The sequence below is a fragment of the Gymnoscopelus microlampas genome (genome assembly GCF_963454915.1).
Source record: "Gymnoscopelus microlampas genome assembly, chromosome: 24".
In the NCBI taxonomy this organism is placed as follows: Eukaryota; Metazoa; Chordata; class Actinopteri; order Myctophiformes; family Myctophidae; genus Gymnoscopelus; species Gymnoscopelus microlampas.
This window is the reverse complement of record NC_139961.1, coordinates 29,286,103-29,311,669: the sequence shown is the minus strand read 5'-3', so window position 1 is coordinate 29,311,669 and position 25,567 is coordinate 29,286,103. Positions and strand designations below refer to the sequence as shown.

At 41.3% G+C, this 25,567-nt stretch overlaps 3 protein-coding genes across 3 annotated transcripts in view; 1 reads left to right on the top strand and 2 right to left on the bottom strand.

Moving 5' to 3' along the window:
* LOC311040720 (ankyrin repeat domain-containing protein 10-like) overlaps positions 1-25,567 on the bottom strand; it is a 454,992-nt gene that overhangs the window by 117,257 nt on the left and 312,168 nt on the right. The window lies entirely within an intron of this gene.
* LOC311040629 (beta-1,3-galactosyltransferase 2-like) lies at positions 8,966-9,817 on the top strand (the record flags this gene model as incomplete). The annotated part of the gene is made up of 1 exon (XM_084050958.1): positions 8,966-9,817. One exon carries the CDS (start codon positions 8,966-8,968, stop codon positions 9,815-9,817), a length of 852 nt encoding a protein of 283 aa, XP_083907084.1.
* The window catches only part of mdka (midkine a), a 17,571-nt gene continuing 4,429 nt past the window's right edge, over positions 12,426-25,567 (bottom strand). Inside the window, exons 3-6 of the mRNA XM_084051620.1 lie at positions 19,462-19,538; positions 18,629-18,796; positions 17,862-18,026; positions 12,426-15,889 (exon numbers count right to left, since the gene is read on the bottom strand). Of these exons, the coding sequence (XP_083907746.1) occupies positions 15,855-15,889; positions 17,862-18,026; positions 18,629-18,796; positions 19,462-19,537 (444 nt within the window). The 5' untranslated portion in view covers position 19,538 and the 3' untranslated portion in view covers positions 12,426-15,854. The remainder of the gene's footprint in view (positions 15,890-17,861; positions 18,027-18,628; positions 18,797-19,461; positions 19,539-25,567) is intronic.

Sequence of the window (25,567 nt, the reverse complement as noted above, 5' to 3'; positions counted from 1 at the left end):
CCTGATGTGCCGTAGCAGACCTGTCACTCTTGGTTCAATAAACCCTAAAGTCCAGTTTATAGACGACATACACAGAAATTACCGTTCACATGCGCAAGGCACCTTTATTGACAAACAAGGGAGACTCCCTTTATACTATGTGAATAAAAGAACAGCAAATTATTGATATTAAAACAATACGACCTGATATATTACGAAGGTAATTCGCTCCACATCAAGGTCTGCATGCAAACAGGCGCTCGGTTGAGCGCCTGGAGAATTCTAAGGTTCTTATCTTTAGCATTCAGTATATCAAAAACAGTGGATGGCACGTTCGGCCTTCTAATTGGAGTACAGCTTCTGTGCTCCACACTCTATAAAGTAAAGGTTGACGGCCCAAGGTTCCACAATGGACCATCAACCCCTCCTTGGGTACGAATTTAGTACCCACAACACCTAAATGTGAACAGTATTTTATAGCGATTACTTTATAGCATAACATATTGCATGTTTAAAAAATCAGGTCCCATTTTTTTTTTTTTTGAGTCATGTGAGCCGAGGAAAACCCTTTTCTTTGAAGGGGAAACTCTGAACTAGGCTGGGGCAGTCCCAAACCTACCATCTGGACATGAGCTCTTATTGGGGACAATTACAGTACATCATTTGATACCAACAAGTGTATAGCTAAACTTAGGTTCCCTCAGTGGGAGTGCTTATTTTTTTTATTTTATTATTTGTGCATTTTGGTTTCTTCTTCTCCAATTCCTCCGGTTGAGGTAGTCACTTTTCCGAGCCCTGAGGAGGAGGTTCCGACAGAGTCCAAGACTAGGCCCCCCCCCCCCAACCCATCCAGCGCCATTAACGAATGTACTTGGCACTGAATGAGCTGGAGGTCCCATTCCCAAGCCCCCTGGTCCGTGCCCTCCTTGAGGTCAAAAGTCGGGGCGTAGATATCGTGCAGGGGTGTTCTTCGTCAAGTTCAGCATGGGGGCCCAGGTGGCAATATAATGTTTATGTGGTGTGTATTGGGATTCCTCTGTATCTGATCTCTTATCAATTGCCATGTGTATTCTGGCTGAGAGCGATATGGGTACTAGCCAAATTAATTGTGTAGTCACCCTCCTTGATATCAAAAAAATGGGTGGGGGTTTGGTGGTGAGTCTTTGATCTGTGTATGCAATGGACTGTGTGTGCGTGTCACTGTCTCTCCTTCCTTACACTTAAGTGTCAAAAGCAACCATTGAAAATGACAGATTGATCGAGAGGTCAACTATTATGCATATATACATATCTATGCATGGCGAAACATCACATAGATATACAGTATATATAGATGAGTGACCAATACAGCTAATGAACAGGCCAACCGCCGGTACCCTGCACATATACATATCTATGCATGGCGAAACATCACATAAATATACAGTATATATAGATAAATACCAACAGGTAACCTGCCCATCAGCTGCACTGGTCACCCCGCCATAAGTCTAAGCACATTCATTTAACAAAGGTTAAAGGCTATACTATCTCAATTATACTATACATTTGCTATCATACTATCTCCCTCCTTGACCTGACACCCGGCAGGGCACACAGCATAGGAATGTGCAGAGGCCACCCTCCTTGACCGTTCACAATGACCTGTTTCAGAGAAATGGAGGGTTAACGACAGCAAAAGTGTACACGTCTCTCCTGCAAGCAGTCGACCTATTTTAGAGAAATGGAAGGTTAATCACAACATAAACACGCTTAAAGGGGAAATCCACCCATTTTCAATATTTAACTATGTCATTAATATAGCATAAAGGAGTTGTGTGGAAATAAGAAAAAAGTTCCCCCCTTTCTGTGTTGCCTTGAACTGGAGGATTGATTGTGGGTTTAACATTGCAAATTACAACATGATGAGTCATCACGTTGTAATTTGCAATGTTAAACCCACAATCAATCCTCCAGTTCAAGGCAACACAGAAAGGGGGGAACTTTTTTCTTATTTCCACACAACTCCTTTATGCTATATTAATGACATAGTTAAATATTGAAAATGGGTGGATTTCCCCTTTAAGTCTTTCGGACCTCCCCACTACCCTTGGTCAATCAGTGGTCACCTGGCAATAGAAATAAAAGTTAGGTCAATGCTCAGCAACGTAATTGGATACATTTTGCGCCACGATCAACCAAAACCTGGCATGTTCTCATAATGTACTCCAAAGCACTGACCATTAACATAACAGGGAGATATTCTGAGCACCACAAACAAACATATAGTTTCACTTTCGGTTTATCACATCAAAATAGCATGACAGAAGCCACCAAGTACACCACCCCGAAGTGTGCACCCTTCAGAGGCCGTGGACCGTGCAGCTACTGTCTGTAGTCATAAATGTTCTGCCAAGCATCACCCAACGTGCTCGTGATTGTTTAACTGTAAACATCTTGATAAGAAAGGACCACTCACTGCACAGTGTCGAAATGGAAAAATTTGAGCTGCTCGCCACTAAAATCAACCTAATCTTCTCCCTTAATTTTTTCCTACATGTATAGTCTTTATTCAGAAATGATAATATAATATATATAAAAAAATTGAATACTAATAACTTAATTTGTCGTTACGGGTGCCTTCATGGTTTCAGATTGAGACGTGTATGCCACTATGAAAAGCCACTTAGATTATTTATGGCAAAACACCAGCACTTATTTAAAAATGGACTTGATTGAAGAACACAGCATGTTTCCGTTCAGTTCACTTAATTTGACATAGGCCTGCATGATTTGAGTTTAATTTTGAAAAAAAAAAAAAAAATGTGATTGTGGCATTGTATTTCGCAATACACATTCCAACAGTTTGTCACTTGTCACTGGACCTCCCTTAACAGGGTTGTTTTTTCACTTATTACATTATTGAAGTAATCTAGGTCCATGACGTCTAATTAACACTGCTTATGTAATATTATCCTACTATAAAAATGTTTTAACTTACACTTATTACACTACCCGCTAATCAAAGTTTGGCACTTAAGTAATATTTTTAGTCATATTGTTGTATAATTTTATAGCAGAACGAATTGTGTTCTAGATAACGATACGATCAAGCACTAATAGCTCTGGTGTGTGTGTCTCCCTCGCTATTGTCACTTATAAACATAAATTGTGTTGTGTTCTCTCCAGATCGATAGAAATGTATGTGTTTGCACATGTCGAGGCCACAACAACACAGAGTAGGCAAGAGGTCAACCACAGCTGCGTATATTCCACTGGCTGAAAAGACGAGAGGTCATGTGTCCGTGACCATAGCATAATAGTGATCTGGTGTAAAGTCTTTCGAAACATTCAAAGTCTGAGTAACCCAAGCTTCCCCAAGGCTTGGTGTCTGTTCCCCATAGGTGTCCACAGAAGTGCACTTATACACGTATCACAGCTTGTATCTATTGCTGGCCCTCTACGTCATGTCCAGAACGATGGTTTATGTTGTGGTGTTTCACTTGTAGCACACAGTAGTTTGTTGTACAGTTCCATGTTCCATCAGGTCATAGCTGGAAGTGAACCTCTGCCATTCATGTTGTAAGTTAGCGTCGAATGTGGAATCAATACATTTCTAACTTCTGTGAAGGTCCATTTTGGGAATATGTATGTATATTAATGTGTGGAATGCCTACAGGCACTGTGTCTGTGGCACTTGTCTTGATTTGATCCTGCAGTCTGTGTGGCAAATCGGTTAAACGTGGCAAACGTGATGTCAGTAAGGCCTCTGTTCTGCTCTTGGCCTTCATGTGCGCGTGCTAGTGACATGTTTGGTCTATAACAAAACTAATGTTTTATGATTACCGCACTCTATAAGCGTTTGGGCTTTCTGCCCACTTACATTCTTAAAATTATTATTGTTACTAACGGTCAAATTGGCGTAGTTGTTTATTTAGCTTTGTTTGTCTAGATTGGTTTCTGCTGGCTGTGGTCCTAAGAAAGTAAACCACTTACATGTTGTACACCATAATTCATTTTAGCAATTCATTTGCCCCATCACTTAATAATAAGGAATAGTCAGAATAGTTGACGGGGGGAGTGGGGGGAAGGGGAGTGACTCACTTACTGTATGGAAGCCATACTGTTTTCTTTATTTGTGCAGAATTTTTCTGAAGAAACTAATTTATTTGAACGTCATATTTCTCTCCTCACCTCTGACCTCACTTTTTTCTTTATAAATAACTGACTCCAATCATAAACTCTAAGGGTGGCATTCCCTAGTTCTCAGTGTCCCTAATTTATGGGATTGTAGAAGTATTAAGGATATAAGCGGGTTTGGTCACAGTACATTATTTCTGTATTTATTTTATTATTCTATGGAGAATTTAGTTGATCTACAAGCTCACGTTGGGGCACTAATTTCAACCAGATTTAATTTCTATGCATAGCCATGTTTTGGCTGGGAGAAATCACATGCAGAAACTAGCTTTTGTTTTCCTTTTCCACTGTCAGTGTTGTGGGAATCTTATCAGGATGTTTGGGCCTCTGCTGTAGGCCGCTGGTAAGGAGTGAAGGTCAAATGCCTTCCTTTCCCCCCATTCTTTCAACTATCTATTTTACCAGATTTAAAGAAGACTATTTCTCTCCCTCTATGTATGGCTGCCTTTTGTAATTCATTGACTGTGTTCTCCTATTTTTTTTACATTGAAAGTACTGGTCTACCTGCCGTTGGATAACTGCAGTATGTAAATTCTCAGGGGTAAGGGCACTTATAACTCAAATATTTTAATTCAGGGAAAAAAACAGTAGCAGGTGTCAAGGATGCACCTTACGTGAATGTGGGGCATTACTAAGTTTCTTTCTCTCTCTCACTCCCCCTGGAAAATATTCCCCTAGTGTCTCCTACGTCCTCAGGCCTTCACACCGTTCACTCAGAAGTAAATCACTGTGCTCCATTGAGTCAGACTCAAAATGGTACAAAGCCATACACTTGTGAATGCACACCATAGTAACCAGGATCAGAAGCCACTTAAGCAGAACTATGTGATTTGTGTTCAACTCAATTACATATATGGACCCAGGAACGGCACGTGATCGAGGGGCATATATGAAATAAGTTGAACCACGGTCCTAATAAATAGAGTGGGTGCGCCTGTCATTCATACTCTCACAATTCCTGATGCATTCACCTCTAACACTTACCCCAAAGTGGGACACACATTTAGCTGCAGCAGTCACACGGTCAGTCACACTGGTCAGGCGTTCTACAGCAGCACACCTCCTGCTTACAGTCACTTAAGTCTTTCGAACCTCCCCACCGGGGCGCAGTCCCAGGCTAGACCCCTTTCCACTTGAGGTCTACACCCAGGTCACCCTGGATAGAGAGTTCAAGTCTCCTGCTTCCCGGCGTCTTCTTTTCAAAGCCCACCGATCACAGGAGCATCACTCGCTTAGTAACTGTTGCACTCCGGCGGTCGCTTTGAGCTTGTGATGGCCTGACTGTACATTGAGCCGAACGCAGCGACCACACCCGCCTCCTGTCGGGGAGCACGCCATGGAATTAATGCTTTTTGCGATCCGACCGGCGGGTGACCCAGTCGATAGCGATCCCTTACCCGTTGGCGTGGTTGGCGCCCCAGGCAGGAAACCGACGGTCTTGTCCTGGCCCCGCTTGGCTACGGGAACCAGAATATTAACCGTTTTCACCCGCCTTGCCTGTAACCGGTGAGTCACGCAGCTCCCGTCCGGTTAGGTGTGGACTGTCATCCACGCACCATGTGCTGCCAACCCTAGGAGAGAGCGGCAGTCGGCACATCGACTAGACGGTTCCACAGCAGGATGTTGATTCATCCTTGACAGAACACGGGGGCCCTTCAGTCCTCTCCCCAGCACTATATGTTGTCTTTAACGTGCTCTGGGAGCCTTGCGACCCCGCTGCCGCCTGTTGTATCCAAGGGATTGGGGAGCCTACCCCCTAACCTCAGATACAAACATGTACACTTAACAATGACACAATATACCAACAACATACACGACATATAAGACAAAACAAAACAAACAAACAAACAAACGGTCGCAGTGTATATTTTTGTCAAGACTTCACTGTAAGTCTAAGCCTTCCCGGCCGCAGTGTATATTTTTATCAAGACCTCACTGAAAGTCTAAGCCTTCCCGGCCGCAGTGTATATTCTTTATCAAGACCTCACTGAAAGTCTAAACCTTGTTTGTTACATGCAAGACAAAACAAAACAAACAAACAAACAAACAAAACTTACAGAGGCCTTCATTCATTCAGGAACCATGCGTTCAACATACACATACAGTATAGACAACATATATGACACACTGTGGTACCATTTAGGGGTCAGCCCTAGGCTGCAGAGCCAGCCTTTCAGTGTATTTGGTTTTTTTCTAAGACTCCACTACAAGCCTTAACATGGCCGGCCTACATACAACCTGTAGTATTTTTGGGGTCTTCCCTGAGCCGCAGTCCCAGCTCACAACCTGTAGTATTTTTGGGGTCTTCCCTGAGCCGCAGTCCCAGCTCACAATCTGTAGTATTTTGGGGTCTTCCCTGAGCCGCAGTCCCAGCTCACATGTAACCTACCGCTCGGACCCAGCAGCGTACGTTCTCAAGGCCCGTTTACGGTCGTCACCTCCTGTAGTATTTTTGGGGTCTACCCTGAGCCGCAGTCCCAGCTCACCTGCAGTATTTTTGGGGTCTTCCCTGAGCCGCAGTCCCAGCTCACATGTAACGACATATAACGACATATAACGACATATAACGTACACAACTTAGGCTACACGCTATCTTCTCCCATGAACCCAGTGTGGTTTGCGATTTAGAGAGCCGTGCAAAGGCAGTTAGTGTAGTGTCTCATAGAAGTATAGAATATTGTCTAAAGGAGTATAGAATACAGAGAGACTGTGTAGTGTCCCAGTAAACTATAAGATCATAGAATACAGAGAGACAGTGTAGTGTCTCAGTAAACTATAGGATCATAGAGTACAGAGAGACAGGGTAGTGTCTCAGTAGACTATAGGATCATAGAATACAGAGAGACAGGGTAGTGTCTCAGTAGACTATAGGATCATAGAATACAGAGAGACAGGGTAGTGTCTCAGTAGACTATAGGATCACAGAATACAGAGAGACAGTGTAGTGTCTCAGTAAACTATAGGATCATAGAATACAGAGAGACAGTGTAGTGTCTCAGTAAACTATAGGATCATAGAATACAGAGAGACAGATGCTGGGAGGATCGACTCGGTCCACCCAGCCACTAACGGGACATCATGGGGTATAGGAAGTACAGAGCCTAAGTATTAATACACAAAGGTCATTCAATCTGCTGTTCAGTGGTGACTTCACATGCAAGCAATCATATTTACACATTATCTTTGACAATTGACCTAAATTTGGTATAATACAATTCACATATAGCACCGCGTGTACTCTTCCTGGGGCCCCAAGGAATTGTAGCACATAGTGTATGGGCGAATTGTTATTTGGATCTTATGGATCCAGCGGTCGTCTGGACTGGACAGGGTCACGGTCGGGGTCACCAGCTGATGTGCCGTAGCAGACCTGTCACTCTTGGTTCAATAAACCCTAAAGTCCAGTTTATAGACGACATACACAGAAATTACCGTTCACATGCGCAAGGCACCTTTATTGACAAACAAGGGAGACTCCCTTTATACTATGTGAATAAAAGAACAGCAAATTATTGATATTAAAACAATACGACCTGATATATTACGAAGGTAATTCGCTCCACATCAAGGTCTGCATGCAAACAGGCGCTCGGTTGAGCGCCTGGAGAATTCTAAGGTTCTTATCTTTAGCATTCAGTATATCAAAAACAGTGGATGGCACGTTCGGCCTTCTAATTGGAGTACAGCTTCTGTGCTCCACACTCTATAAAGTAAAGGTTGACGGCCCAAGGTTCCACAATGGACCATCACTCCACAAGGTCCAGTTCTCTCAACCAGCCCGGTTGGTAATTTCCATTGCCACTTTTGCTTTCTTGGAGAAGAGTTCATGAATTTATATAGATCTGACATACATTCCACACAGAAAAGGGAACAGGGAAAGTCCGAAGTCATGTTTAAGCTGTCTGCTGCTTGTGGAAATAGCCCCACTTCAAACATTAGATCATTGTTTTGGAATTTCTCAATGCTGTCGTCCCTTCCGTCAAGTGTAACCCATTAAAACCGGGAACACATCTGTGTAACCACTTAAACCATTATTTTATACTTTGACTATTCAAAAATAGCAGATATACAAGCTCATAGCGCGGCACTCTGCCGCGCTATGAGTTTGTAGATCTGCAAAAAAATGTTATCATGAAAATGTGTGCAAATCTTTCAATATACATATTTTTAGAGTGAACATTTGTAACTCAAATCTTTGCTTCTGGGGGTCCCTGGAACAACGTATTTTCAGATGGCCGTCCGTGGCCAAATACATATAATTTTGGGGGTCCTTGACATGAAAAGTTTTTTTTATTTTCAATTTTTTTATTTACAATTTATTTTCTCAGATTCTACGAGACTCTACCACGTCTTCTAAAGCGATCGGCGGGTGGATTGTTGTGAAGAATAATATTCTATGATTTTTCAGAGGTTAGTGAAAACGCTCCGAATCGCTGGCAAGGGCAGCTATAGACGATGTTTTAACTCTGGCGGTTAATGAGTTAAGGACTTCCTGGTCAGTCCAGACACATACAGTATAATCCATCTACAGTACGTCTGTTGCTCCTGTGCAGCATGCAGGGATTCATATAAGAGCACAAGTACTTTTGTTATAGCCATATCACTGGCAACCAGCCGTGTGATATAAGACGTACAATTCTAGTAATATCATATCTCAAGTCCTGCCCATGTGGATAAGCGCCCCTAGAAGAGAGAGATAAAACAGAGAAGAAAGTTTGACAGTTGAGAGAAGAGAGTGAAAATGAGGCACCATATCCGCCACCTCATGGCTTTGGCCGTTGCAGCCTCTTTCATTCTAGTGATAGGAATGGTATCATGGTATCATGTGAATGCCAATGAATGGCAGATGTCTGGAGCCAGCCCACCAGCCAACAGATACAACCCCAACGCATCATCAACCATGAGAGAACATGTTTCTCTAGGACCACCATACTTTGTTGAGTACCCGCACAAATACTACTTCATCCTGGACGAGCCAGAACAATGTCAACAACGGGAGCCTTTCGTGGTTGTTATCGTCCCGGTGCATCCCGGCGACAGGGCCAGTCGTGACACCATTCGCAAGACGTGGGGAGGTGACACCCAAAGCCCTGTGTCGGGCCAACGGATGAGCCTGTTTTTCCTGATGGGGCTGCCGACGGGAGAGGGGAAAGAAGAGGTCGAACAACAAGTGCTGGAGGAGAGCAGAGATCACCAAGACCTGCTGCAGAGCGACTTCTCGGACACCTACAATAATTTGACGATCAAGACAATGGTCATGATGGAATGGTTGGACTCCCGCTGCCCCATGGCCTCGTACGCGATGAAGATCGATACGGACATGTTCCTTAACGTGCACGACTTGGTCGACATGTTGTCGGATGCTCCGAAAGACAACTATATGACTGGATTTGTGGTACGTCAGGGTGAAGTTATAAGAGACAAAAATTTGAAATGGTTTCTACCTCGTGATGCTTTCCCTGAGTCACATTACCCACCATATGCAGGGGGAGGGGGCTACGTTTTCTCCTTAGACCTTCCTAGAAAGCTCCTGGAAGCCTCCAGGCACGTTGAAGCCGTTTACCTGGAGGATGTCTATTTAGGGATGTGCATGAAACACCTGGGTATTCAACTCACTGACCTCCCAAGCTGGAAGCTGTTTTATGATTGGACACAATGATTCACAACACAACGATTTCCGACTTGCAACCACTTGCGACAGAATCCTAAAACCGAGGATTTGCAACAATAAAGAAGTGGACAAGTCCACACCCAGGCACAGAGCTGTGACTGATCGCCGTTTCCACAGCAACGGTGTCGTCCCTCCGGGATATTAACAGTAGACGGTGCTGTCTCTAAACTACGAGGGACTAGGGTTGCAATTGATTTAAACAATTATAAAACAAATTATAATCAAGAATTTAATTTAACAAAACATATTGATTAATCGATCACTATTTTGGGCATTAGAGGTGAAAAGTAAAAAAAGAAGAAAATCCAAAATAGTGAAAATGGCCGATCTACAAGCTTACAATGTGTTGCATTGTGACACGTTGTAACTTTGTAGATCTGCTATTTTCACTATGTTTGCATTGTGGTTAATCGATTTGTTAATCAAAGAAGAAAAAAGCTACGCTTCTTGATTATTCGATTCATGGACAAAGTCATGTTAGAATAATAGCTAAGGAAGTAACGGATAGTTGCAGCCCTAAACTGGACGTTGTGAGCTTGCTTGTTACATTTTGTCTTGAACAAAGTGAACTGTGCAGCACAGTTTGTCAAAACAACTTGAGTTTCCAGACAAGTTTGTTTCCACATCTTCAGCAACCAAATGTGTGCAACTCATCCGAGGGAGATTAAATCTGTATCAATTCTTTATACCTTTGATATGATGGCCGAGAGATGGAATTAGCATGTCAGGGATTTTAAATCTCTGCTAATTAGAGCTGTGAAAAGCTTGAATAGAAACTTAATTTTTCCTTTGTAGAGTAGAACTTTGTTCTTGTAATTCTCTTTAAACAAGGAACCAAATTTGACATGCTTTCCCCATATTTAGGTGCGTTTATAGACTGCCAAAGGGACTAAGTAGATCTTTGTTCCCTGTGTTGATTTTGTGTTTTGAGCCTCGTCTTCTATTCCCATGTCTTCCTTTTGGCGCTTGTTCTTTTTCATAGCCTGTGTTACTCTGTGGATATGCAGCACGGGCAGTGCTCACCCGTACAAAGAGAAGCTGCACAGCAAGTGAACAAACTCACAAAGGCCCATATACTACGATACAATCTATTGTAGGTGCATGTGTTCAAATAATGCACACAGCAGCAATCTGGTGTGAGGAAAGAGAGACAATGGGAGGTGCGGATCATACAGTAAAACTGCGGTAAACAACGGCCAGGCTTCAATGCTATTCTCTGCGGCACTCTGCTGAAGACAGTCAGCTTCTGGACTCCTGTGGTCTGTTTGTTTGCTTTGTACACCAGCTGGACGTGCGATAACAGACGATGGTAGCGGACAGGTGAGGGGACGCTGGTCAGGAGATGGGGAGAGGCAAGAATGACATGCAGGAAAAACAGCTGCACTTTTGCCTCGTTAAAGGGACACAATCACCTTTTGAAGTGCACCTCAGTTCATTGTTGATGGTTATAGTCTATGGAAACAATTCCATTTTTATGATACAGTCCATATTGATGGAGAAAATGCCCTGGTGGCTGTTTTGGTCTTTCTGTGTTACCGCAATTCCCATGATGCATTGTGCTGTTGCAAGCACCAGTATGTGGCCATATTACAGGATAAGCATCAAAGCAGTCAGGCACTCCAAAGTGAAAAACTCAATGAAGAAGGAATCCTATGTTAAAATTGCCTTGAGGGTGGATGGTGGGTGGGCATAAGGCCGGCCTGAAAATCTAGTATCAAATAATCTTTTATTATCGCGGCTGTAGAACGACTATTTTCACTATTTGACGTAGGCTGCAATGAAGAATAGGGGTTAAGTGGTTCAATGTTCTGTACAAAATAAAACGACTTAATGTACTTCTACCTGATTACTTAAATGAGCCAAGGTACCAATCAGACAGATTATTTACATCTGTGCATGCTGTAACTGTCTCTGCGTACACAGAAAAATGCAGCCTGAACATGATGTTCTACTTGAAACACAATAGAACCGCTGGTCCCAGAGGTACTGACCCACTTGCTGCAAACGATCAATTAGCAGAACACTGATCAATTGTGTCGAAGAATGTTATTACAGCAACTTCGATTTCTGCATTCGGGCCATTTGTAAGCAGTTAAAGTAGGCAAACCCCCCCTCCCCCCCCCACACACACACACACACAAAACTAAACAACAACAACAATAAAACAGACTTCTATGCTGCATTCTTTAAACTTCTTATCATACTACAGCGTCACACAAAAGTTGCATATCTGCAAGCTCGAAACGTGCCGCGAAGCTTGTAGGTCTGCTTCTTTTGCTGTTGTTGAATTTGAATCCTGAGAAGTAACTGTTTTGAGGTTTCCACCCGACAGAGATGATAATAATTACTCGTATAATCCAAAATACGAGTAACTGATCCAAACTTTGATACGGGAAGCAAAACAGTCACATGACTAAGATGTGCTTATTCATGAAGAAGTTTAAAAACAGAAAAGGAAATGGAAGTTGAAAGGGAGAATGAAAGGGAAGTCAATACAAGCCCTGTGTGTAACAGACGTCTTCAGTCTTTACAAGGAGGAACAGAGGCATTTTCAAACTTGGAAACAGAAAGATGAAAATGAATACATTACACATGACTCACTGCAGCATAAAGCTATTTATTTATAAAGGCTCTGTTCTCCAGCACACATCAAAGAGAGACTGACACCGACTGTGTGTGTGTGTGTGTGTGTGTGTGTGTGTGTGTGTGTGTGTGTGTGTGTGTGTGTGTGTGTGTGTGCGTGTGCGTGTGCGTGTGTGTGTGTGCGTGTGCGTTGGTATATTCAGGAGACGTGCGTGTGCTATATATGCTTGCGTGTGAAAGAGGAAATGACAGCCCCAAAGGTCAGAATATTGAACTGAAATCATCATTTGAAATGTGAGTAGACCACAGATAAAAATTCATTGCAAAAAAAAGTGCAGCTCTCTGTCAACAAATAAAGCACACCTTTATTAACTATACTGAAATATATCAGGATGCATGAAAACCGCTCATTTGGGCTTTTGTAAGGAAACTGACATGCATATGACCTATAATCCAGTAGAAATACAGTAAAGTACTCCGAAACTCCTTGACGGGAACAGCAATCTTAAACTTTTATGTACACATAATGCATGGAATTACAGCATATTGTCAATATTCATTGTTGAAAGCTTATCTCCAATTAACACTTTGCACCCCAAATTTAAAGATGTTTCATGATTCCAGGGGTTGCATATACTTATTTTTAAAAAGTAGTTTTGTTTGTTTGCTTATTATTTTTACTTTACAATTACTTGTATCATGCAAATTCTTAAGACTAGGAAGAAAATATAAGAATAGTGTAGATTTTAAGCATTTTTAAGCCAGTTTTACTTTTTAATGTCACCAAAAACTTTGTAAGCTCTACAAATATGTTTTCATGGATGACAGCTCTATGTTTGCACACAAGAACATCTAATTAATGAGGTCGTTGGACCAAGCCAAGCTATTTGCAAAGGGATTGTTGAATATAAAAGTACACGGTTAAAAGTTGAGCAAATTACCCAAGTTGAAACATATTTATCAAAACCCGCCAATATTATTTAAGACATTTCTCTAATGTTAGTTCCCTCCCAACTCGTTATAGTGAGCAATTTACCAATTCACCCACAGTCTGATAAACACGCTGTAGGCAATTAAGCAATATGTCCTATATATCAGATTAGCCGTATTAGTACTTAATAGATCATATTGCTTAGCATCATTATCCATTATTGAAATATTTGGTTGGCATTTAATATGCGATGTGATCCTGGTCTTGATAGATGTTAATAATACATGATAAGCATGTGAATCGATTTCCTTCCCCTATTTGCACGTACTAGTGTGTGATGTCACTGTAGCTAAAAATAATATAAACACCAGGCAAGGCAGGAATGACACAGGATATATCAGAAGCACAGGCACTGCTCTTTAAAAACAATATGTAAACTACTTTAAACATAATGAAAACACTATCAGGTTCCATTAAAAATATAGATTTTGTTTTCAATAATGATAATTAAAAAATCACACCCTGTGTGAAGAGAGTAGTGCCTCTGATGAGCCCCGTATTGATGTTGTCGTCAATGTTTGTCTTTTGGACATACACCGAACAATGTTTGTCTTTTGGACATACGGACACACGGACAAAGTCAGATATAGGAGTGGTTGGCACCACTCAAAAAAATACTAAAAGAGAATCAAACCAACTACTGGTTAGAGAGTGACCTCAACTCTCTTATTTTGACAAATATCTCAATATACCACAAAATCAGATATTCTATCACTAGAAACAGAGAATCAGGGCCCGCAAACATAACATTGAAGTAGCGTAACACGTATTTCTGAAACCAACAGAGTGCCGAAGTCTGGCATAAAAACCACGTCCCCCTATGTCATGAATATTGTTTTTCCGTTCAAAAATACTGTACTCTATATAGTTGTTTATTAAATGACAGAGGACAATAAAGTTTGTTAATGTATACAGAAGTTGCTTCAACTTACTGGACCGTATGTGACGTGTAGCCATAACACACAGGTCTTAACTGTATGTAGAAATGAGTGTGTTTGCTGTGTGTCTATGTACTGTAATCTGAGGCCAGCTTTGCAAACCATATGAGATTATATATTGTCGCTGTCAGCAGAAACCTCCTATGTCCATATATTCTTAATTAACGCCTAACTACAGCGTCACGTAATTAGAATCCTGAAAAGTAACAGTTTTGGACATATGTTTCCACCTGACAGAGACGATATGTTCATCACAGTGGTAGAAACCAAACCCATGTCTCTGCGGTAAGGCTAAAACGGTTCAAATGACTATTTGCCGCAGCAGCAAACTGCAAAATGTATGAATGACTGTAAGCCTAATTTGTGCAGCAGCAAGCCCATACTGCAAAATGTATGTTTCAAAATATCCCACACTCATAATATGGGTCAAAGTATATTTTGCATGGCCACGATACAGTATACTGTATATCTAAATAAAGATATTTGTGAAAAATATATATTTCTAGGCTCCAAAATATATTTGAAAGAATGTTTTGGGGGAATATTCTGTTTGTCTGAATTAGATATGTCTTAGTTTATGTTGAAAGGTATAGAAGAACAAATGACTGCAGACTTTCCTGTCAAAGACAAGCCATGAGCTTTATGATGGCCTGTGACTTGAGTTAGTCATTAGTGGATTTATGTAGTTTTAACCACTTAGCCATTTAAACCCCATGTGGTTGAGCAGAGTCCCTCAGGGCTCTATGCTAGTGTATTTTCAGGGTTTTTTTTTGTGGGGAAAGCTTTCGCTGAAAATAGCAGATCGACAAGCTCACGGCGCGACGCGTTGCATTGTAAGCTTGTCGATCTACTATTTTCTGAGAAAGCTTTCCCCACAATACAGATGCTGGGGTTTAAGTGTTTAATAATACTTAATCCGGATTCTCAGGGCTCTAGTACTTGACCCCATCCTGTCTTTGCATTACACAAAATATCTTCGCCCCAGAATAGGGATGTTGGGGTTCAAGTGGTTAAAATGTTGTAACATGGAGTGATTTTACATGAGAACAGCTAGGGTGCACACACATGGTGATTGGTTTGGCTCTTTATAGCATTCTGCAAAGGCAGCGACACGCGGCGAGCTCATTATAAGGGAGCTGGCATGCAGTCGTGTTTCATACTGTGAGGAACTCCTGACATATCATGGGGCTTGCAAGGCTGCACTGTAGGACTCCGCTGTAGGAACAAAAACCAAAAAAATGCTTTTAACTCTAATCCGTGGCTCAGTTCTGATGTCTCATTAGCTAAATAAATCAACCAAAGCCATCTGGCAGGACATTAGAGTTAAAAAGTGAAAATCCAGCCTATATATTACATAGTAGCCTGTACTCTAAAGCCTGCAATGTGGGTGCAAATTGTTATCTTAAAGTGTTATCTTATTCCTTCTTCTTCTTCTTCTTCATATTCTTGTGTTGTGTCACTCCAAGAACGGTCTTTCATCTCCCTGGGACGTGGCTTTGCCTCCTTGCTCCTCCTAGTTCTTCTCTTCCTTCCCTTTTCCCTTCTTGCCTGGCAGAAGACAACAACAAAGGCATTAGTATTACATAGATACCATTCGTTTACAGTACAATACACTGTGCTCAAGTTTTATGCTAGAAATTGATCGTCCATTTTCCTAGTACAAGAGGGCACATAGCAGCCGCATAGCAGCCCGAACCTACGTTGCCCCACTGATCTGACTGTTATTTTTTGATGGCTGTATTATGTGTTGATTGATATCAATGTTGTAGATTGGTCTCCACACACCAGTGTCTACACAATGTGTTAATCACATGACTTTGATTGACTGAGCGTGTACTTAAAATGTTTGCCACTGTGTTATCCTATATGCCCTATATGCCCTTTTATGCCATAATTCAAGATCCCTGATGTCATCAGTATATGCCCATATATGGAGCTGACTGATTTGTTTGCTGATGCCATGAGACACATTGAGGTTAGACAACACACTCCATATTTGGGCGAAGCTGCAACTCCTTATATGGTTATGGCTGAGTCATGGTGACATGAGGTTCGACCGTGGTATGAGCATGATATCAGAGGTCCGCCCCCCCGCACACCCGCCCACCGGTCCTCCCTTAAGCCAATTTTACTATAGGATAACACATGAACCATAGTGTCATAATAGGCAAACATTTTAAGTACACACACAGTCAATCAAAGTCATGTGATTAACACATTGACACTGGTGTGTGGAGACAACATTGACATCAATCAACATATACTGTACTGTACTGTAACACAGCCATCAATATTACACGTGTGAGAATGAAGCTCAGTAAAACCACTTATCTGAACGTATCTGAGCAAAACATCAAGCCAGAAGGCCATCGTGACTTCTGACATACATGTATAAAGAGGCGTCCCTGAGCTAAGATTACAAATATTTACAAAAGAAACACCCCATTAAGGTATGGGGGTCTAGTCTACACATTCCAATCGCTGTATAGAGGAGGATGTCTTAAAGCAACACTATGCAAGGTTTAGTGACATTTTATCTGTATGGTAGAGTGTTAACTATAACACAAGTGTGGTGGTTGAATTTGGCATCCCTGCTTTTCTACTGAGACATTTAGATCCTGTGGACTACTGGTTGACATATTGGTACTGCCTGTCAACATTCTGTCAACATTCTGTTTCTCCCCTGAGCAAGCAGGTGTGCTCTGTTGGCTCAGTGGTTTAAAAAAGAAAGAAAAATAAATCAGCATGTATGCGGGGGATCAAATACCCAATAGGACACTGAAGTTACAGAATGCATCTTTAATAAGGATGATTTATGTTACATTTAGACTCCTTATTAAATCTCTTTCAGGAGGACAGAATTTACAAGGTGGATTAATACAAGGCCTGTACAGAAAAAGCTAAGACATAATGGACCATGAGGTGACATATCTTACCTCTAATCATCAATCAATGATGATAATAAATAATTGTAATAATTATAATTAATTATTTAATTATTGATTAACTATAACTATAATTAATCTTAAGAACTTGAAAACAGCCGGCAAAAGCTGTGTTGTCTTGGTAACCAATCACTATCTAATCCAAGAAACAGCTTCTATTACTGCTGTTGTTAAAGTTCCTGTACATGCAATTTAATACATTCAAATCTTGAGCGTTGATTTAGAACAGTGATTAAACTCTATGCAATATTAATGGTAGACACACTATATCGTCTCTGTCTGGTGTAAACCTCATACATCCAAAACTGTTACTTTCCAGGATTCATATTAAAAAAATTGCTAAAGTAGCAGATCTGCAAGCTCACGCCACGTTTCGAGCTTGTAGATCTACTACTTTTGATGCTTTTGTGTGACACTGTAGTATGATCAGGTAGGGCGTTAATTTACGAAAAAACACAAAAAGTTTAAATATGAGATAAGAGGTTTCTCCCCAACAGAAATGATATTAACACTTACTGCACCAGCCAATCATAAGCGAGTATTTTACATGGCCATAATGTCGAGACAGGTCTAACCTTTGGTCTTAGTCTTGGTTTTGCTGGGGCAGGGTTTGGAGACGGAGATAGTTTGTTGGCACTCTGTGCCAACAAACAGGGCCTTCTTCAGTGTCCCTGTCCGGGTCCGAGAGCCAGAGGTTGCGTCACATTCACCCCAGCTGCCAAAGCGATACTTGCAGTCAGCTAAAACGACAGAGCAGAACCAATGTTAGACAGACATCAGACAGACAGACAGACAGACCACCAACATTTCCTTTTACCGTGTGTGTGTGTGTGTGTGTGTGTGTGTGTGTGTGTGTGTGTGTGTGTGTGTGTGTGTGTGTGTGTGTGTGTGCGTGCGTGCCTATGTGTGTGCGTGCCTATGTGTGTGTACTTGTATTACTATACAAGGATACATCAGTGTTTTATGGTTAAAAAAAGATTTTTGAGCAATTGATACAAGATTTAGGTTGGGGCTTAGGATTGGGGTTAGACATTTAGAGGTTAGGTTTAGGGGTTGTGGTTGGAGTTAGGCCTGGTTCAAAGTTAGGTGTCTCGCACTGAACATAGCCAGTCCGTGCAAGCTCACAACATGCCACGTTGGGACGCTTTGTGAGCTTGTAGATCTCCTGAGTTGGATTTAAGGTTAGGGAGAAAAATGCCATACATAAAATCGCCCTCTTAAATTGTTCATGTATTCACAAGTATAGTGTGTGTCTGTGTGTGTGTGTGTGTGTGTGTGTGTGTGTGTGTGTGTGTCTGTGTGTGTGCATACGTGCGTGCGTGTGTGTGTGTGCTTGTATTACCTCCAAAGTCTTTCTTCCAGTTGCAGGGCACTTTACATTTCATTTTTCTGGTTTGCTGCTCACACGAGCCCTCCCTGAACCCCGCGCCACAGTCTCCGTTGCTAGGGACACAGTTGCCATAACGCCACTCAGCGCATTCCGTTCCCGACTTGGGAGCTTTGGTTTTATCTATAGTGAAGAGTGGGGGGGGGGGGGGGGGGGGGGCATCAAATGTTATTTGTTTACTTTTATCAACCATTTATTTTCCAATTAAGTGCATGCATGTGTAGTGATTTGTGGCGAGCTGGGATTGAACTCTAGTCTCCCACTCGGCAAACCGGTGCACAACCTACTGTGCCAATAAAGCTGAGCTGTTGTTGTGGCCGGGTCTTGCCTGGGGCACTACACATGCATAGTATTTACCATGTAGCAACATCATGGTTCAAGATGAAGGACTGACATACTTTGTCGTGTTTGTCGTGTTTGTTTGTTTGTTTGTTTATGTAGCCGAGGTGCTCAACATCATTGCTCACTCCTCCAGGTACTTTCCCCTCCCCCCCATCAGCGGCCCTCAACTCATCAATCAGTTCATGAGTCATACCGTCTCTGTCGAGTGGAAAACTGTTACTTTTCAGGTTTCAAATTCAAAAACAGCAAAAGTAGCAGATCTACAAGCTCAAAACGCGTCACTTTGCGTTGCGTTTTGAGCATGCAGATCTGCTACTTTTGATCCTTTTGTGTGAAGCAGCTGACGCTGTAGTATGATCAAATAGGGCATTAATTTACAAAACAAAACACAAAAAGTGTGAGAGAGAGAGAGAGAGAGAGAGAGAGAGAGAGAGAGAGAGACATACCTTTCTTGTTTTTTCCTCCTGCTGCCACCATAACGGCCATGAGGGACACCAAGAGTATCACCAATACACCCCTCATTCTAACACACACACACACACACACACACACACACACACACACACACACACACACACACACACACACACACACACACACACACACACACACACACACACACACACACACACACACACACACACACACACACACACACACACGCGTTCAAGAGATCATCATTAAAACAGGTTCACATGAATCAAATCCATCAGTAAAGCCCTCCCTGTACTCCCTGGATAGTTCTCATATGAGATCATTGTGTGATTCTACTCTTAGAATAGTCTAGCATCCCTTTTCTGGTCACGTCATAAATAAGCGAACAATCGGTGAAAATAGCTGATCTACAAGCTCACACAACATGCTGCCATGTGAGATTGGTGTACATGGAAAAAGGAGGGGACCACGTACAACCCTGGGGGACCCCGGTCGATGAAGTATACTGTGACGTATACAGGGTATGTTAGTGTAAGTGGTTAACAGCCACGGCAGGAGTCATAGGACTGAAGACTACATTCAATTATACAGCACAAAAACACTAAATAATATAATAAATGGAACATTTATTATGCATTGGTATTAGTAAAAAAAATCTTTGAGCATTCTTTGAGATGCAAGCTTGTGAAAATACACTGATTGTTAAATCAAAAACAAGAGAGCTGAGTGAATTGTTTGACTACTGGAACTTTTCATGTTATGCAGATGGAGAATATTATTTTTGGAATGTCATGAATTATGAATGAATGCGTTATTCTGTATCGTTGCCGCACTGCAAGAGCATTGTGGAGTTTTGCTCTGTTTACAGCTCTCTGAACCTTAAAATAGATACTTGGATTTTTACAATACTACTATAATCTGTTAGCACTGAAGAATCATTTATACAGTACGTGTAAATTTGATGTAATATGTTCAATACATTAAAAAGTGACTTTTTCAATGGCCGGCAATGCATATAACACTACAATTTACACATCTGTTTTACTAGTGAGTACTGTTGATGTAATCACCCCTTTATCGCCTGAAAATGCATGTCAACGAATGAGCATACCGCTTTTAATGACCATTTAGTACAAGTCCATTTTACAACCTCAAAATACATGTGACACTCCCTAACAACCTAGAATCATTAGTTGTTTATAAAAGCCATAACATACAGTACGGCTACAGTACCTACCAACCACTCATCTGGGGACTGCCATAGTTTGCATGTGACCCATTAAATTGGGTCTCCCATGAGAGTAGGCCTATACTACCCGCATACCACTACTCGGTTGCATCAACAGAGAAAGAGAGAGCTTCCACCTGGGGGACGCTAGCAGCTAATTTATGGTAATAATCTGAGAAGGAAATGATGAGCAAGCTATGGTCCCTGTCGTTCCTTATTACAGGAGTGTTCAGCATCTAATAAAGACGGTCGTTATTGTGATTATTGTGGTTCTTTTACTACTGCTTCTACTACTACTACTACTACTACTACTCCATTCGTTTAGCTATTAGTACGCTTCCATTTTACACCATCAAAATACATTTACTGTACACCTCTCTAACAACCTAGAATCTTTACAGTTGTTTATGAACACTAAACATACAGTAGCTCATTATCATCATCATCACCTTCCTAATACCAGCCATTCTCTATTTCCTTTGGCTCCTATCATTTTCACTGTCTTACTTTAAAAGACAATATGATATCTGCACAATACCTCAGCAGCAAAATGGTCCCCAAAGAACAATGGTGATCCATATATCAGTGTTTCCCTTTTGTAATCCTACACCAGTTCAAAACCAGCCTATTCCCACCGAGAGAGAGAGGAGATGGGGGGTGGGTTATTTATTTGTGTCCATAGGCATAAAAGGTTTGGTCAGACCTTTGTAATGACCAGAGGCTGGGCTCAAGGTCAAAGGTTAATTGGAGCAAAGGGTCAAAGGGACAGTAATGATTTTTTGTGTGTCAGCTATACAGAACACTTCATCCTGCTTTTATTTATTTATCTTAAACACATTAACCCTAGGGGTCCCTATTTTGGGCATGCCATGAGTTAAGGTTACAACAATTATGAAATTCAAGTTAGGTTTAAGGTGAGGGTGAAGGGTTAACATTAAGGTTAGTTTTTACTTTAAGGAATAGGGATTTTGAGGTTAAGATTAGGGTTGAGTTAAAGTCATGTTGAGCCGCAGGTTAAGTTAAAAATAAAATGTCGGAATTGTTTGACAACTGGAATGTTTTATGTTATGCAGAAAGAGAATAATATTTTTGGAATGTCATGAATTATGAATGAATGCATTATTGTGTATTGTTGCTGCACTGCAAGTGCGTTGTGAAGTTTTGCTCTGTTTTTGGCTCTCTTAAAATAGATGCTTGGATTACATTTTTACAATAAAAAGATAAAATAATGTATACGTGTAAATTAGATAGGTTCAGTAGATTAAGATGTGCCCTTTTCAATGGCTGGCAATGCATAATACTTCAATATACATGTCTGTTTTACTAGTGAATACTCTAAATCAACCCTTTATTAAATATATATCATGGTCAGTGAAACTTTATTCCTTGTCTAGACTTATTCAGCAGATATATGTCCGGTACACAGCGCTTTTTCTTCTTGTGGAGGTGATGGTAGGAGAAATTCACAGCACACAAGAAGGCTGAAATCCTTATTCTTTTTATTCCTACAAACATTGTAAACAATATGTTTCGCTTACTGCTTCATCAGGTTTATTTCAGGACAAACTTATAAATAAATATTTCAAATCAATCTAAGCTATATTTTGACATAGCGGGATAATGGGCAAATCTACCACTTGCCGTCACTGTACCTTCTATACTCATTAAGAGGGTTTTCGATGGTATTTCAAACACAGTTATATATAATATTATAAATACTTGTTTTTCCTGATGCCTTAAAAATCGCTATTGTCAAACATCTACAGAAGCCGAATTTAGATTGTTGTTGAGTTGTAAGCAATTACATACCAATATCAAACTTCCCTGCACTTGAAAAAGTTATTTTCAATCAAATAAACCACTTCTAAATGAGAACAATCTTCTAGAGACTTTTCAGTCAGGTTTCAGAGCTAATCATAGCGCAGAAACTGCTCTCAATAAGACAGTTAATTATTTGAGAGTTGAGTTGATGCTAATAAAGTATATTCTAGTTCTTCATTAAAGTGTAGGTTTTGACACAATTACCATGAAATCCTCATAAATTGGCTCATAAATTGGTTCCAATCATAACACATTTTTCCATTAAGTCTTGGAGAACATGTGCCAAAAATAATATGACATAACTTTTGTGTGTTGAACAAGTGAGCTGCCTTGTGCCTTTGCTGTTCTCACTATAATATGCTTCCTCTAAAGGTGAAGTCACAATGATCGTGTCATAATGACAATTAGAGACATGACATCTGACCTCTCCACATTTCTCTTTACTTTTCCAGAATTTTCCCTGTAAAGTACCCCCCCCCCCCCTTTGTCGTTCCTGATTTGAGGCCAATTCACACCTGGCACCATTTCACACTTGGCATCCTCCCCTTTGTCTGCGACAATGCTTGGACAATCCATTGATGTTGGCCGATGGCAGGGTCTCTGAAACTTTGGAATGTCACATCTATAGGTGATGCCTTGTAACTTATTTTTACTTAATTACATCTGGTTATTCCGGTACCATTATTTATTTATTATCTTGTCATTGTATTGTGTGTGTTAGCACAGTCTTTACAGCACATGTCCCACCAATATTTGGCTGCTTGTACCTGTATGTGACAAATAAACCCCTCTAGATTCTTGATTCATTAATTTAAGCATCCGTTAAACCAAACGGTGCAGATGCAATCAACACATGTATAAGTAATAACTTTATGCAAAAGTTAAATGATTAGGATTATGAGTTAATGAGGCAGAAATTGTATTATTTGGCTCCAAATAAAAAAAGCGATGAGCTCTTTAAAACACTTGCAACCTGTCCCTTCCTTGATCAAACCAGAAGTAGCAAGCCTTTTAAGTTCCATAATAAACAAAATGTCCAAATCAGCATTGTTTCATCTCAGAAATTTGCCAAAGTACGCCATTCCTAACTTAGTAAAATGCTGAAAAACAAATGAACGCTTTTATCTGAAGTAGGTTGAACTACTGCAATGTGCTTTTGCTCTTTCCTAAAAGTCCATTGAAACATTACAGCTTATCCAGAACTCTACTACTAGACTGCTAAAAGAAACAAAAGAAGTGAACACAGCAATCTACAGTAGTCTAGACTACACTTTTCTTTGTAACAAAAAAAAAGCCATGGGTTTCCGAGGCTAAGACTACACTGACTCCCTTGGTGTCTCAATTAAAGTCCATCTATTAGTTTATTAAACTCTCAATGGGTTATGGTCGGCCTACATCACAGACACCCTGTCGTTTTATGCTCCTTCATGAGCTTTAGATCTACTGCAGCCTTATCGTTTTAGCCTTGCCTTTTTTGGGCAGAACTGGGAAGAGCAATGTACAGTACGGTGTGTTGAAGGTCCTCTGCATGTGTTTCCTCACCCTGGTGAAACACCTCACTGCAAGGTGATAAAAAGAAGCGGCTGACGACTTCATGTGTATCGGAGGAGACGCATGCTCATCTACGCCCTCCGAAACCAACCAGTAGGCGTCAACAAAGACAGGACATTGGCATAATTACTCTAAATTGTGGAGAAAAAAAGCGAATGAAAAAAACTAGATTATAAAAAATCTAACCGAAATCGAAATTTGAAATGAAAAGAATTGCGCGTACCTGTTGAAACTGGTTGGAATTCAGATATTCCGTCAGCTTTGAACCTCAACTGTTGACAACGCAAGGTCTTTAAGAACAGGCCAGAGGACAGCGTAGCGTCTTGGTGGCCTTAGCTAGCACCATGCTCTGTTTATCTCATTGAGGGTTTATCTCCCTCCGCTCCCCTCCGCGCCGCCCCTCTGCCACTGTGATATATGGCTCTGCTCTCTCTCCACATTCTTTGGTGGAGTTAGTGCACAGCTTTGTTGCAAGGTAACAGAAGTCGTGTGTTTACGTTTACTCTCTGATATACCCATGTGGGCCCATTTATACTGAACGTTTAGGACTGATTGATGTAAAATAAAAACTCAGGAGGCTGTGTGGGTTGAAAGCATCCGTCAAATCATGTGTTTACGCCCCACACGTAGAATAAACATTACAAAAAGCCTAGCGTGTTTATAGAGAGGCCGGTGTAATGATACAAAGGGAAGCTGAGTACGTGGACATCACTGTCAGATGTGAATAATTACACAGCCAGTCAACAAAGTCCACGCAGACAGCCACAGAATGGAGAGAGATGGAGAGAGAGAGAGAGAGAGAGAGAGAGAGAGAGAGAACAAACTGACTGTCTTACTAGAGGAAACAAAGGGAAAGAAGAAAAGAAAAGGGGAAAAAGGAAACGCAGTGGGGGGAAAAGGAAGAGAGTGACGGGGACAAAGTGAGCGAGACAGATAAAAGGAGACAGAGAGACAGACTGAAAGACAGCAGCATAAAGACAGAGAGAAAGAGAGAGAGAGAGAAAGGGGGCAGCGAGGGTGAGAGAACTGTCTGGGACAAGCACATTACCCATAATGCACCTCCCCCCTCTTCTCAGAGAAGCCAGTGACCGAGAAACACTGTGACCACACAGCGGGGAGTTTGTGTGTGTGTGTGTGTGTGTGTGTGTGTGTGTGTGTGTGTGTGTGTGTGTGTGTGTGTGTGTGTGTGTGGGTCTGTGTGAGTGTGTTTGTGTTTGCGTGTGTGTGTGCGCGCTTTGCGTGTGCATGTGTGTGTGTGCGTGTGAGTGTGATTGTTTGTGTTTGTGTGCGTGCCTGATAATATGGGCCATGTAACAAAAGCTAAGGAAACATGTCGGCCTGCCCTACATTCATAAGGTGATGCATTTGTTCCCCATCTGGTCAGCTGTAAATTGGCTTTTTTCTATCTTTGGAAGCTGTGTTAAAAAATGCATACATCATTGCCCCCCCCCTCTCTCTCTCTCTCTCTCTCACACACACACACACACACACACACACACACACACACACACACACAC